At 35.4% G+C, this 15,996-nt stretch overlaps 1 protein-coding gene across 5 annotated transcripts in view; it reads left to right on the top strand.

The window, feature by feature from the left end:
• LOC131070658 (probable monogalactosyldiacylglycerol synthase, chloroplastic) overlaps positions 1 to 15,484 on the top strand; it is a 68,812-nt gene extending 53,328 nt beyond the window's left edge. For 4 of the 5 annotated variants that reach the window (XM_058006243.2, XM_058006242.2, XM_058006241.2 and 1 more), the window contains 2 exons: positions 4,608 to 4,682; positions 15,046 to 15,484. In XM_058006243.2, the coding sequence (XP_057862226.2) occupies positions 4,608 to 4,682; positions 15,046 to 15,285 (315 nt within the window). In that variant the 3' untranslated portion in view covers positions 15,286 to 15,484. Of the gene's footprint in view, positions 1 to 4,607; positions 4,683 to 15,045 lie in introns of those variants that run through there. The other variant, XR_009112369.2, reaches the window with a different exon arrangement.
• The last annotated feature ends 512 nt before the right edge of the window (positions 15,485 to 15,996 follow it).

The following is a 15,996-nucleotide window of genomic DNA, read 5'->3' as shown; positions in this document are numbered from 1 at the left end:
ACCATCTTTCTCAGTTGGTATGTACCCTGTGGTTTGGACCTGGTTGGACATATTTGCTCTCAATGTTCCAATGCTTCACCTGCACTCACAACCATGTATGAGTCCTCTATATGTCCACCCTCATCGTCCATTGCACCTTGGTCACCTTGTTTCTGTACTCTCTTCTCATTGGGGTCTACGATATGGATAGATTTTCAATGCGGTGTAGGTTGTTCTCAAGTATCTAGGCAATCTCATTCGCAAGGTTCTCTCCTTCGTTCTCTTCATCCCGTACAGATTGTATAGGCTGATTACTCTTTGTAGACTCAGTTCCAAAGTTTTCTTCTTCATCCAATACTGATTGTACGAATGGGTTGCCTGCTTGGTCAGTAAGGTTTTCATTTGCTTTGTTGGGGAATGGTAGGTGTCTAGAAATCTCTTCCCACTCATTCCTCGTATAATTTGTTGTGCCTTCCTCGTTGGATGGTTTTTGTCTCTCTCTCGACTACGACTTTTGTTGACACTTCTACTTTTACTTCTTGCTAGACTTTCCGATTCCTCAATGATTCTTTGCAACTGTCATTATCGTTCACTTTGCTCTCTAAGCTGGAGAAATCTTCTCAGTGATCCCTCTCCCTCATCTTGACCGCTTGCAGTACTTGTTCCACTTTGTTTGGCCGTAGGGGCATTAATTGCCGAAGGTACAATGTCTACTTGTATCATGTTCTTCTTTCTCCCTCCGGGTCCTTTGCTCGAATTGTTGTATTTGCTGCCGACGTTGCTCTGGGTACCTTTCTTTTCGAAGGTCTCAAAGGACAATAAAATTATGTGCCAACAACCTTGCTAGTCTTCGGAGAACATGGTCAACCTTGTCGTTTACTGTTACGTTATCTCGGATGGCGCTCTCATGGACCTCTCACTGGAGAGCCCCCCTTTGAATGTACGAATTGACAGATACTTACCACAAGTACACCAAGTGTTGTGTCAATTCGTCTTCTGTTGTGTACTCTTCCTCTTCAGTTTTAGTTACTTCGGGTTCTTCTATTGGTCAACCCATTACATTGCCATATTGCATGTTGACTTGTTGCTTATCTATGAATTGTATTTTCTAGGTTTGTATTGGCAATGGCGCCAAATGTTTACTTGGGTAAGATTATGCTACTTAACATACAAAGTAAGAAAAAATGTAACGTACAAAACATAGAATTACTAAGTACTAATATAGCTTTAGAATGATAGAGCATTTTTTCCAATATGCAATGTGTACATGACAATGATACAGGTCCGCGACACAAAATGAGTACATAAATAGTAGTCCGCAATTGGTTAAGATTACCAACTGCCAGGAACTGTCAATGACAATAAACACAATTACATAAATAGATTATTGACCAAATAGTCGACTAACTTCTACTTGGTACAAACTTGGCACACTCGGCCGACTATAATGTACAAGCATGTTAATTGAAAAAAATAGACCAAGGTTGGATGATGTTCAACCTCGTCATTTACTGTTAGGTTATCTCGGGTGGCGCTCTCAAGAACCTCTCACTGTAGAGCCTCCCTTCGAATGTACGAGTTGACGGATACTCCCCACAAGTACACCAAGTGTTGCGTCAATTTGTCTTTTGTTGTGTACTCTTACGCTTCAGTTTTAGTTACTTTGGGTTCTTCTATCGGTCAGCCCATTACATCGTCATATTGTATGTTGCCATGTTGCTTATCTATGAATTATATTTTCCAAATTCGTATTGGCAATGACACCAAATGTTTACTCGGGTAAGATTATGCTACTTAACATACAAAGGAAACAGAAATGTAATGTATAAAATATAGAATATCAGAACATAGAATTACTAAGTACTAATATAACTTCAGAAAGATAGAGCATTTTTTCCAATATGCAATGTGTACATGACAATGATACAGGTTCCCAACATTTTTTCCAATATGCAATGTGTACATGACAATGATACAGGTTCCCAACACACAAAATGAGTACATAAATAGTAGTCTGTGGTTGGTTGAGATTACCAATCATCAGGAACTGTCAAGTAACAACTACTCGTCAGGGACAATAAACACAATTGCATAAATAGATTATTGACCAAATAGCCGACTAACTTCTACACACTTTATACCTATGACTAACTAATATATATTTATAAACAAACTCGGCACACTTGGCCGACTATAATCTACAAGCATGTTAATTGAAAAAATAGACCATTGCTGGATGACTCTACAACTTGTTAGGGGAAAAATGTAGTTAACATTGATTATCTCAACAAGGATGACCTAATTAATGATAGCAAATCAACCAATAGCAATATGAAAGATGAGTTTCGTATGGTATCAAGACAACTCAAAATAGGAATGGCAAGTTGAATTCAAATGTATCATCATTTACCTATTGGTAAATGGTGTATAGGCCATACCACTAAGGTTTGAGTTTTATGTTTGCGTCTTGAAGCCTGTTTTTCTAAAGGTGCAACAATACCATGTTTGTCACCTAGAAGTGATGAGGGACATTATGTAGATCACGTCGTTGCTTGTACTTTCATTTTCATTGCAAGATTTCATGAATTTGTTGTTGAATGTGTTGAATCCTCTTGACAAATTTGGTATCTTTATCCAATTCCTTTTCCACATGCAGTGATGCCTCACCCAACCCAACATATAGTGCTACTTTAATGGGAGCCAATGTTGTGAAGAGCTTGATTGTAGTTGTGTTGGACAAAAGGCAAATTCTAATTCCATGTGTGGGGATAATTTGAGTGATATTGTAATATCCCTACGGGAATATTATTACTTAATCGAATTAATGATATTGTTATCCTATTTTGCATTTATTGTATTATAGACGATCAACTAAGTAATATTAAATTATATTAATTATTTGCAAAGTCAAGTATAACAAATACAAATACGTTATTCAATGGTACGATCTGATTAGAAAAAGACAACAGGTTGAAAGGGCAGTGATCCCAAATGGGAAAACAGCAAAGGACGCTCCCTTTGCCAAAGGTTTCAACCACCGATAAAGACATGTCCTTCCAAGCGATCAAGGAGGATATTTAAGACCCCTGCAATGCATTCCAGAAGGCATCGATCAGATAAGATAAAAGAGCAGTTAATAAGAACTGTCTCTCAAGCATCGATCAACTTTAAATTGGAATCTACCATCAGACCACAGCCTGGTATGCTGAATCTATTTTATAATTGGAACAATAGATTATTGCAATTTCATAAAGTTAATAATTAAAGATGAGAGGCCATTCTATGACACATAATATGAGTAGAATTATGTTTATCTTTTATATTCACATGTTATAAGCATTAATAATGAGAATAATATAGCAAACTGCATTTATTAATGAATTCATTCTAAATAGAAGAATATATATATAGAATAGAAGCTCAAATCATAACAGTTTAGAAAAAGAAGTTTAACAGTTTATAGGTGCTGCTATTATTTTTCTTTAGCAGCTGAGTTTTTCCTTTAGACTCGCTTGGTTTTGGTATGTAACTTACCCTGCCCTTTTAGCTTGCGATTCATTCAGTCACTGAGTCTTTAAAATATGGACTTAGACAATCATCTGGACCCAAAATGAAGAAACCAGTGTGGTGGTAAGCCACACCACAGACCCTCTCAAAGTGTGCAATGAAACCTTGGATTAATTGCTTTGGTCAATGCCATGAGTTAATGGGGAAGGAAATGGGTTTGGAGCACGATATGAATGTGGTGTTCTCTTAAAAGATATATCAGTGGATATGGACCTCGTGCATAAATACAAGTCACAATTCACACTGGTCCTTTTCAATGATGACACCAAGAGACTCTGGGATGCAATTGATACAATCAAATGTGGGTGTTATAGTAGGCTTTGCAATGTCAACCTAAATAGTGGTTGAAATATATTCTCATTAACTTTTTATAGTAATGTGAAAACTCATTTCCAAGGAAGGAAATAATGTTTTTAATTTTGTTAATTGTTTTAAATGGCAAGAACATCTAGTTAAAAAAATGCTGTTGGACTATTCCCAATAATAAATAATTTGTAAGATAAGTAATTGTAAGGTCATGCCTTGGTCAATCCATGATAAAAAAGGTAAATTTTTTTATCCACTTTCAGTTTTGTTTATATGTGTATTGTGTTTAAACTTTAATGCCGCTCATCTGTTTGTCTTCACTGCGTTACACTACATTCTGCAATTCAAGATAGTAATAACTGTTACTCTTAACAATCAGACCTCAAATTATTGATGCCTTTATGCTAATGTGGTTACAATATTTAATATTTTACTCCCCATCAATCAGCTTCCTCTAATCCATCTTCAGCTGATTCCATATCTTCAAAAACTAATAATGTTAATGGAGTGAAGGGAATAAAAAACAACATAACATTTTTGTTTGGTTAGATGCAAAAACGATAAATTTGGATATTATTATAAAAGCTTGTTTCATTGAAATGGTGATTCCTACGGAGATTTTTAATACTTTATTAAAAATACTGAAAATAATGGTGACAAGTCCTGGCTAGCATACAAATCTTTTGAAACCATTTGTTTCCTAATTATCTTGTTATCTCATGTTTCTATTTAATTTGCGTTCTTAATTTTTGTAGGCAGGTCCGGGGACAATTGCAGAAGCTATGATCAGAGGTCTTCCTATTATCCTCAATGATTACATTGCTGGCCAGGTATTATCAACACAGTTTCTCATTTTTGATCTATTCAATTAATACTTCTTGCCATGAAAAAGAACATATGCATGCTTGTCTTAAAATGCGTAGAATTATTTCTGTTTGGTCTGACATCCAACTAATCCAATGCTTGTGATCAACTAGATGAGTTACCTCGACATCATAGATTTGGATTTATTTTGACACTTACTCAAGCGCATAAATGTAAAGGAAATATTTAAGGTCATTGCCTTGCAATGCCAAGTTTGTGTATGAAACCACTCTTTCATTTTCCTTATATATTGTTCAACAAGGTGTACAACCCTCCCCCTCGATTTCAACATGTTACCTCCACTTTAATGCATATATCCCATTAATATCAGGCCATTCAGGCTTTACCTAATGACTGCTATAAGTGATTGAGTCAGAAACTTGATCTCAATATCATAAAAAGTTTGCATCTTAGCCTTAGACCTTCACTTATGCTTATGTGACATGCTTTAGTTTAAGGATACAGCTATCTGTCATCCAGATTAACACTATGAAGCTTTCTCATACCAAGAGCTCTCCCGGCTATCTTGATTTGCCTCTTATTGTGCAAGCCAAGCTTGTTTGGTTTTGGAAGGATTTAAATTCTTTGCTTGTGAGGGTGCAAGCTGGTTATTTTAGTTCTCATTAATGCTGATTTCATCTAAATCCTTTGTTCTTTTGTATACAATGCATTCAAAAAAACCTACATACATAATTATCTATCAAACCTCCCATATGTATGACAATTATTTGGTGAGTGTGAAGCATAGAATATGAACCAAAGTGATTTGTGTCAACCAGGTTACCATTTGCAACTGTTGTCTTGTAGATTTTCTTCTTTTTGATGGGTAAATGAGTGTAGAAGGGATCTTCGGACATTGGGGTAGAAAAGGGAGTCACTACTTGGGCACACTACTAAAATATTATTCTATTGTAATGATAAATTAGCTTTTAGCTTAGGCTTTAATAAAGTTGTTCTGACTTTAGTTTGATTTTTTCTTTTTGCTTTGTTAGATTAGTCATTTTTATCCTCGTTGGTTAAGTCTTTTGTAAGCTTATGTAAGGATGCGTTTGCTCCTTATTTCATCAAATTGAATGAATATCTTGGTAATCTTTTTGTGCTCATTTTTTGTAGTATGGTATCAAAGCTTAGGTAGAGCTTCGATACTGATAAAAGCGTGATGACCTAGGGACTATTGTTGGCAGTGATGGATCAAGGGATCAGTTGTAGCATAGGAAGAGCCAAAAAGTGCCATTCATATGGATCCATGCAGAGTTGCATTAAGGAATCATGGCATTTGTAGGTGAAAAATCATGAGGCTTTGCTTTTAAAATTGTGGATTGGTTTTTATTTGAAATTGTGGATTCTTCCTCGTCAAATTGCATGGGTTTATTAAAAGAAATTGCATGTTCGTGGTGAAAGTTGCGCCTCTTTTTTTAAAAATTGTGGGACTTTTTTTGGTAAAATTGCAAGGGTTTATGAGTAAAATTGTTGTTCATTTTCACATGCAGATCATGCACCTTTTATTCTTTGCAATTCACACCAATTTTCCATGAAATTGTCGCAGATTTTTTTATTTGAGGGTTTGGAAGCCATTTTTAATTGTTCTGGTGGGTAGGGTTATAATTTGACGGTAGATGACAGTGTTTTCTGAGTGGTTTGAAAGTCTAGTGGTTAGGGTTTAAACCCTTTTGTTGTGGTGTTTTCCACAATTTTTTAAAGTCATTTTTAACTATTTTTTTTTGTTTTCAGCAGTTAGGGCATGGGGATTTTCTCTATTCTACAAGCTAGGATTTGGAAAGTATTTTGTGAAAGGTTCTGTCCAGTGGTAGGGAAAATTTTATGGAAGACATGTTGTTATTAAGGGTTTGATAATTTTTTGCAATAGGAAGGTGTTGTTTCTTCGAGGAAAAATGGCTTTTCTACCCAACATCATGTTGGCAAGTAACTAGAGGTTTTCTAGCAATAATTACAATATGTGGAAGTACCTTATGTTGACAATTTTTTAGTACAAATGGTTTGAAAAAGTCATTCTCAATAAATACACTTGACTAGTGACTATGAGTGAAGACTAGGACAAGTTTGATAAATGTGATAGAAAAGTAGTAATGTTTATTAAATTATTTGTTTTAGATGAAATGCTTCCTAATGTCCAGATAAGTATGACTTAAGCTGAAATTTGAAAACATCTACGAGAGTTGCATATGACTTTCTTTCTACAACAGCTCTCTTATCCTGATGATGGATCATGGAGTGTGATCCCAAACGTTGATGCAAATAAATATTACACAGCAGCATATAGAAGCAAAGCACATATATAAGGGTAGAGCTTTCTTCTTAAAGAATATGCTATTTTTGATCATGATGGATGAGAAACTGTCCTTGCAAGAGCATTTACTCAAGATCAAGGTCATTCGAGATTAGTTGTTAGCCATTAGTCAGAAGATGGAAAAAGAGGACATTGTAGTAATTGAGCTGAAAAGTTTACCACATGTATATGAACATTTTATTAGAGACATGCAATATCACCTTGAAGTATGTTGACTTGATGTTTGAAGAGCTATGCAATAAGCTCCTACAATAGGACAAATAGAAGATAGTTTGGTAGTAGTAGCGAAATAGAGGGTGTGGAATAGGTAGGAATTTTTAGCCAAAGACAAGGATAGAAAAATGGTTTGAAAAGAAAGGGCAAGACAACAATGATGGTGTATTAAAAATTCTAAAGAACATCACAATTCATTATTGTGGTAAGATGGATCATATGAAGAAGCATTGTAGAATGTAAGAATTAGCCACCCAAGATCTAGAGGCAATGGAAAGCACAATAATAAGAGAGAAATAATACGTGACAAGAATAAATTTTATTCTCATCAAGATGCAAATAGTTGGATCAACATACAATGTACATAAGCCTGCTTTTAAAGGAAAGACAAAAGAGAATGAGAGCATACAATAATGATGTGGCCCAATGAGGTTAGTTAGAACTCAACCACTCGACACAAGTAACAATTCATCCTAGGAAAGGACAAGTCCACCTATAGTGGAAATGATTCAACTAATCCTATGCAATTCTCTAAGTAAGCTTAAGTAAAGTTTAATTATATCCTAGAGATAAATAAAATGAATTAATATCACCAACACCCCCCCTTAAGTGCAACTTAGGGGAATGTAGACTCAAGTTAACAATGCAAGATGGGTCCTGACTACAAGGCCATGTTAGGTACCCATATATAAATGCAATGCAATCTCTCACAAACGGAGAAAGAGAGAAAAACCCAATCGAAAAAAACTCCCCCTCAAAAGAGAGATGAAAACACACAATGCTCTCAATGAGAAGAACAAAACCTCATGCGAGGAAAAAGTCCCCCCATAAGAGAGAAGAAGAGAGACCACAAAGCTCCCCCTCAATGTAGAATCTCCTGCAAAGATGGTCCAATGATGTTTAGCAACATTCCTCACTAGGAAGAAATAGAGCCAATGTTGCACCAAGAATGTCAAAGTGTGACAAAACCAGGTACTATTGTTGATGACGAATGACTAATGAATCACTCATTGCAACATGATAAAGATCAAGCATGGAGACAACCTGTATGAGCATCGGATGGATACTCAAATTACATACATTTTCATTTGGAGACATGACATGTACCAAGTCTCACAAGATAGTTTCTTAATCTATTGAATACAAGAGGATTACATCAAATATGTCATCAAAAGACAATGTACTAAGAGGTATGACACTTTATATTAGTGCATGTACAACATAGCTCATGCAAGAGAATAAAACATGACATGGTGCAAATCTGAAAACATGAAAATGATGCCACCAAAAAGATGCCTTGTAGAAGACTGCAGATGAAGATGCCCCTGATTGGTATGTCGCCAAGAAAAATGTAGGAGCAACTGACCCACTTGGCTACCGGTTGGAGGACGCTGCAAGACAGGTACGATAGGTGGACAAAAAAACATTTTCCCAAATTTGCTTGTTTAACGACATTTTGTTTTTGAAAAACTTAATTAAAAGTTAATAAAAACATTTATTAAAACCTATAAAAAACTTTATTAAAAATTAATAAAGAAAAAATTGATTTTTGAAAAAAAAAACTTTATTAGGAATAAAGAAAAAAAACCACACTATTTTAATTTTGACATTAAAAAACTTTATGAAAAACAATAAAGTAAAAAACTTTTTTTTTTGAATTTTTAGAAAATTAAAAAATTTATTAAAAATCTTTTTTATTTAAGTTTAATTAAAAAAAAAAACTTAATAAAAAAATATTATAAGGTTTTTAATTTAAAAAAATTATTTAAAAACATAAAAAAAGTTAAAAAAAAAAACCTAAAAAAAATGTAGGACCTTGTCTGTCACATTTGTGACAGGTGGTACTTGCTACCACAAGTGGGTCCTTTGTAGGCTGCAAGGCTTGTGGCATTCACAGGTACCTTGTGGTACTCGCAAGAACATTGCGGGCATAGGGTCTATGTTACCCGTAGGGTACCACCCTACGAAATTGCCCAATTTTTTTTAAACAAACCAAAAAAATAACACCCCTCCATTTAAATTTGTTTTTTTTAATAATTTTTGAAAAATAAAAAAAACAGAAAATAAATATTTTTTAAAACAATTAGATCTATACTTGCAAGTCCATATGGCAACCAGGGAGGGGAATTTTTCAGTTCGGCGTGAGGGTGCCCGATTTGGGTGAATGAATAGGTGATCTTGGTGTTCTTGAGCCTTTTGAGTGCAATGGGGATGTTGGATTTGACCCAAAGTGCTTCAAAATTGTAGATCGCTTCTGGGTTTGGCAACCACCCTCCACCTTCAAATGACTATGGACTCGGCCTATGGTGTTGGATTTGGATGGAACAAAAGACGATTTTGACTTTTTCAAACCTCTTGAATCCAATGGTGACCTTAGATCTGACTCAACAAGCTCCAATATTGACCTACAATAGAAAGCCACAAAATACAAAACCCCAAATTGCACCAAGATTTTCTCAAATGGCAAACCAATGGCACTCTAAAAGCTTTGATACCATGCAAGAATTGGCTATGAAGGTAGCCACCCCAGATCTAGAGGCAATGGAAAGCACAAGAATAAGAGAGAAATAATGTGACAAGAACAAATTGTATGCTTATCAAGATGCAAATAGTTGGATCAACATACAATGTAAATAAGCCTGCTTATAAAGGCAAGGCAAAAGGGAATGAGAGGACACAATAATGACATGTGGCCCAATGAGATGCAAGGGTAGGTAAGAGATAGTTAAAACTCAACCACCCAACACAAGTAACAATACATCCTAGGAAAGGACAAGTCCACCTTAAGTGGAAATGCTCCAACTAATCCTATGCAATTCCCTAAGTAAGCTTAAATAAAATGTAATTATATCCCAGAGATAAATAAAATAAATTAATTACACCAACACATAAAAAAGTTGTCTAAGCAAAAATCTAACTAGGGGGGTAGAGCATTTGGAGGAGAAGGAATTGTTCCTTATTTGCATTCATGGTCACAAAACTAACAGATCACTCCAAATCATTTGCATGGCAAATAGATTTAGGATTGTCATCTTAGTTTACCAACAAGGAAGATTGGCTCATAGAGTACATTGTTTGCTTTGATTCAATGATCTTTGATGGTGGTGACGAGTACACAATTGTCAATAGAGAGAATGTGCAAATAACTTTTGGTGGGAAAAAGTTACATTTCTTAATGTGTGTTATGTACCAGGAATGCAGCTAAATCTAATCTCAATAAGTCAGACTAGGCAACATAGTACTAATCTAGTGTTTTTTTCAGTAAACACAAATTTTGTATAATGGAGAAAGAGACCAAGAAGCGTATTTCTTGTGTTATGTACCAGGAATGCAGCTAAATTTAATCTCGATAAGTCAAACTATGCAACATAGTACTAATCTAGTGTTTTTTCAGAAAACACAAATTTTGTATAATGGAGAAAGAGACCAAGAAGTGTATTGCTTTTGGTATAGAAGGTCATGGATAATTTAGATTGGTTGACATTGGACAAGCTAGGGAACATGCTTTGATAGCCAAGAGTGCATTTGACATCAATACACTTTGGTATCAATAGTATGGGCACCTCAATTTATCATATCTCTCTTAGTTGGCCCAAGAGAATTTGGTATAGAAGGTCATGGATAATTTAGATTGGTTGACATTGGACAAGCTAGGGAACATGCTTTGATAGCCAAGAGTGCATTTGACATCAATACACTTTGGTATCAATAGTATGGGCACCTCAATTTATCATCTCTCTCTTAGTTGGCCCAAGAGAATTTGGTTGATGGACTTCCTAACGTTTAGCAACACAACTCCTTTTGATGATGGACAAGCATGGAGAGCCAAGATAGTCCTATTTGGTTCATGTGGATATTTGTGAACCAATGAACACGCCATCTATCACTAGTGCCTGATATTTTCATCTATTTGTTGATGATTTTAGTAGGAAAATATGGCATGCTTTTTGAAATTAAAATAAAATGTGTGTAACGAATTCCAAAAGTTCAAAGCATTAGTAGAAAAAGAGTTAGGTTGTGACATAACTACTCAGATTTGATAATGGAGTAGAATTTTGTTCCAAAGAATTCAATAATTTTTAAAGTAAAGATGGCTTAAGAAGATAGAATATGACACCCTACACTCCACAACATAATGGAGTAGTTGAGAGGTAGAACCATACTATCATGGAGATGCCCTGATGTATGATGGAGAAAGAATGTTCCCAATAAACTGTGGGTTGAGGTAGTATAAACAATAGTATATTTGCAAAGAAGATCAACAACATAGGCAAAGAAGCAAAGATTGTAGGCTGTGCTGGTTTATAGATTCAAATTGGGTAGGTTCTGTAGATGATAGAAATTCCTCTTCTATATATGTTTTCAGCCTTGGCATGGGTGTAGTCACACGGACTAGCAAGAAGCAGCACACAAGAGCTCTTTTCTTGATAGATGTAGAATATCAAGGAGTAGTAAAAGCAATGTGTGTGGTAGTTTGGCTTAGAAGAACGCTTTTTGACATGAAGATGTCACAATCTAAGCCTACACCCTTGTTTTGTGACAATCAAGGGGTGCTCAAACTTGCCAAGAGTGTAGTCTTCCACAAGCATACCAAACAAGTGGAACTACATTGTCACTTCATCAGACAACATAATGAAGTTGGATCTGCTATGTTGCAGTATTGTGTTCAACAAAGGACCAAACTGCAAACTTTCTTGCCAAGTGTTTGAGTCATGACAAATTTGTAAATTTTTCGGACAAGCTTGGTGTAGTTAGTGGACTGACCATTAAGGGAGGGTATTAAAGTATTGTTATATTGTAATGGTCAATTAGCTTTTAGCATGGGCTTTAATAAAGTTGTTTTGACTTTAGTTTGTTTTTGGGTTTTTGGTTTACTAGAGTTGTTTATATCCATATTGGATGCTTTTGCTTTTGTTTAGTGAAGTTTTTAATAATCTTATATAAGAATGCTTTTGCTTCTTATTTCATTGAGTTGGCAATCTTTCTATGCTCAATTTTTTCCTAATATACTGTAATGTCCCCTTCTTAGCAGTGATTAGTTCAGATGGTCGTTAGCCTATTTTAGAGGCCCGTAGTCTAGTCGGGAGCAGAATTAGGGTTTTCTTTTTGCTAGGAAGTTGCTTTGGCTGTTTTGGTGGCTTGTGTGTTGGAGTTTTACAGTTTTGATTCTAGATTCCTTCTGGGTTTTCAGAAATCTTCGCAATGATGGTACATGCATAGCAAGCAGTGGAGTTTGGTAAACTTACTATTTCTAGTAAGTGGGGGCATGGACAACTCATTTCTTTGGGTTTTTTTGGGTTTTCGCAATGGTGTGACATGCAACTGGATCTGAAGACTTTTGTGGACCTACTATTTTTAGTAAGTTGCGACGGTTGCTCAGAATGTAGTTAAAATCACTTTGAAAACACTTACTATTTTTAGCAGTATGCTATTTATAGTAAATACTATATTTGGCAATGCTATTTTTTGCAGGTTTCAGACTTTCAGTGGACCAGTTCATAGGTTATTTTTTACAGTGCAGTTTCCTGTACTTTTGGCCTCCAACTCTCTTTGGCAGTTGTTCAGTGCTTGGTAAAAAAACTTTTTTAATCTTTTAATGTTTCCCCCCATTGGCCCCTAGGCGTGTGATTTATGTATTCCTAGTAATGACTTAAGGGGACGACTTGGTGATAAGGTATCATTTTCCAGACATAAGGTGTGTGTCCATTTTGGAGACATTTCATTTAAAGATTATAACCTTGAAAGCATCTAAGCAATAGTTGATTTTGGCGTCCATTTTGGAGGAATATATGATTTAAAATAAAGGCAAATATTATATTGCTTTGGGCGTCCAAGTTGGCATTTGACTTCATTTCATTTCATGTCAATTTGGAGGGAGTTGAATTTGAATTTGAAGAGACTTCTCTATAAATACAAGGCTCTACTCATTTTGACATCGATGAATATTTGCAACGAAGTGTTGCCGAAATTTAGACTGATTGCTTTGAGGAATGCATACCTCCTAGCTGGTTCTTGGCTTCATGCTTGAAAGATAGCAACTAGTTGAGATTGTGAGGCTGTTCTTTACACTGAAGAGCAGATGGAGTTCATTGTTGTAGTGTCATTTGATGTTTTCTAATGTGTTTTGGGGTGTTTGTGAGTTTTCAGATTGCAGGTTGATTGTAGAGCTGAAGTGGTTTTTCCATCATAAGTCTAAGGGGAAATTTTTGTTGCATCTAGGTATTCACTCTTTATTTTTCTTAGGCCTAGGTGATCCCTTATGCTAGTTTTTAGAGGTTAATTCGAAGTTTTGGATTTTATATTGCAAACCGCCCTTCTGCCCAGGCTGTACCATGTCTGAAGTTGTCTTGGAAGGTGTGCATTAATGTTTGATCAAGTTTGCAGCTGGTTGTTGGTCTTGGATTGGACACTCATCTCTAGAATTGATTTGAATTCAGTTTCAAGTCTTTTTGTTGAGTTTTGGTTAAGTTATGAGCATTTCAGTAGGTTTTTATGTTGCTGGTCTGTGTTTTTCAGTCTGCTGGTGAAGTACATCAGACTTAGAGTTTTGGAGTTTGGGGGTTGTTTCTTGGGTAGTGAGTCTCTTGAAACTTGTGGAGTATATTGAGCATTATTTGCAGCTGTTAGACAGTGATATCTCTTGATTTGCAATTCTTGTTATGCATTGTAATGCTGATTAGTAGTACTAACAACAATCTTCATTATGAATTGTTTCCTAACACCCACTGAATAAGTGGAAGAGGCTGGCTTCGCCGCCTATCACTATTTCATTGTACTCTTGTCCTCCTGCTGAATAAGTGGTTGAGTGGATAGTTTGTTAGTTCAGTCCTCCCGCTGAATAAGTGGTTGAGAATTTGTAATTGGCTGGTTATACCATTAAGAAGTTGTTATTTCCAGTATTTCTTCATCTTGCTGAAAAGTGGAAGTGGCTGGTCTAACTGCCAATATGTATTTCTCTCAGTATTTCATTATGCTAATGCTAATGGGTAATTTTGTGTGTAAAAATTGAAAAAAAATTGTGGGGGACATTTCATGTACTTAAATGCACTCCGCTCTCTCTAGATTAATACTTTGAAGCTTGCCTAACAGTTCTTGGGGAGATTTGAACCCGGGTCATCATTGTTGTAGCGTTCTTATCTTTTCCAGTTTGTCAAACTTCTCTTTTATTTTACTATTGTTAATGGATATAAGCTTTTTAAAAATTTGACGGCCTCTGGTATCTTGGACTTGAAAAACAACATGATCCAAAGTCATTATGGCTCAAGCTAATTAAAATATTGATCTAAACCCCAAATGGAGTAGGAACTACCTATTTGTTCTTGCCTCTATAGTTTCTCTTCATTATGTCCAAAAATCTTGTCTTTTAAGGTAGAAATGTTTTCCAAACAGTCGTAGGATGGATGAAAACTGAGCTTTTAAAAACTAAATGTTTTTGATTATTTCTGATGTACAAGTAACAAATTGCAATTTGAGATTGTTCTAAAAATTTAGATATGTTCTCGTGTTAAAAATATTGAAGCATATGGAAGAAATAAACTGCCTGGTATAGCTGGAGTTGGTCTAGTATGATAAATTAGATAATGTTGGATGCTACAAAAGGAAAAACCCCTGTACTTATGAACTCATCTAATCGATGAGTTATTTACATAATTCAAATTATATGGATTCTATTTTTAAGGATTGTAAAGTTAAATTGAGAAGTTGACTTTTGCAGCATGTCAACTTTAAAAATTTTAGTTGTGTGCATTAGCGAATGAGTGTATGATTAATTACTGATTTTCAACATTATTTCCATACATAATGCACAGGAAGCTGGAAATGTGCCTTATGTTGTTGAAAATGGAGCTGGGAGGTTTTGCAAATCACCAAAAGAAATAGCTAATATTGTCGCTAAGTGGTTTGGTCCAAAGGCTGACGAATTGAAGATGATGTCTCAGAATGCACTAAAGCTTGCCCGACCTGATGCAGTATTTAAGATTGTTCATGACCTTGACGAGTTAGTTCGTCAGAGAGATGTTCTGTCTGAGTTTGCATTACCTTTAACTTGACATTTCACTTACTGTTTTTAAAATTTAAGCATTAGCGTTGTTCCTCTTCAATTTTGACTTGATATATTATTTTCATTTATTCATGAAGAGCACACGGTTATACTGAGAGGGGGGGCAGGGGGGGGGTGAATCAGTATAACAACAAATTTTACCATTTTAAACCTTTTCGATCATAAGAATATAACTTATCTTATTAACATATTCATTGCATACCAACATTCATATGTGATCTAACTAATATGAACACAAGTAGAACACAAGATATATATGTGGAAACCCTTATAGGAGAAAACCACGACAAATTAATGCTTCTATACAATTCTTCTTTTACAATGTTTGTAGGTGCACCAACCCCTATGTTTGTGAGCATCAACCCACTGAAGCACCAACTCCCAAATCTGATTTTGTGAGCACCAACCCCACCTAAATGAGGCACCAACCTCAACACATAAATCTGTTATAAATAACTCTTTTGATCTGCTAGATGACTGTCATAAATCTGCTATGAAGCATTCACAAATATGTCAAACGTGATCACTTTGCCTTCTTAAATCTACAACAGGTTCTTTATACTGTTCTCCTTTGATGGATAATAATTTTCTCAAATCTGATTACAAGAATGCACAATATTCTTCCTCAAGAATGGTCATAAATATAGTAACATCTTCCCTCAAAATCTGTTCATAAACTTGCTCATAAAGTCTTCACAAG

The sequence above is a fragment of the Cryptomeria japonica genome, chromosome 5 (assembly GCF_030272615.1).
Source record: "Cryptomeria japonica chromosome 5, Sugi_1.0, whole genome shotgun sequence".
In the NCBI taxonomy this organism is placed as follows: domain Eukaryota; kingdom Viridiplantae; phylum Streptophyta; class Pinopsida; order Cupressales; family Cupressaceae; genus Cryptomeria; species Cryptomeria japonica.
This window is presented reverse-complemented; position numbering and strand designations above follow the sequence as displayed.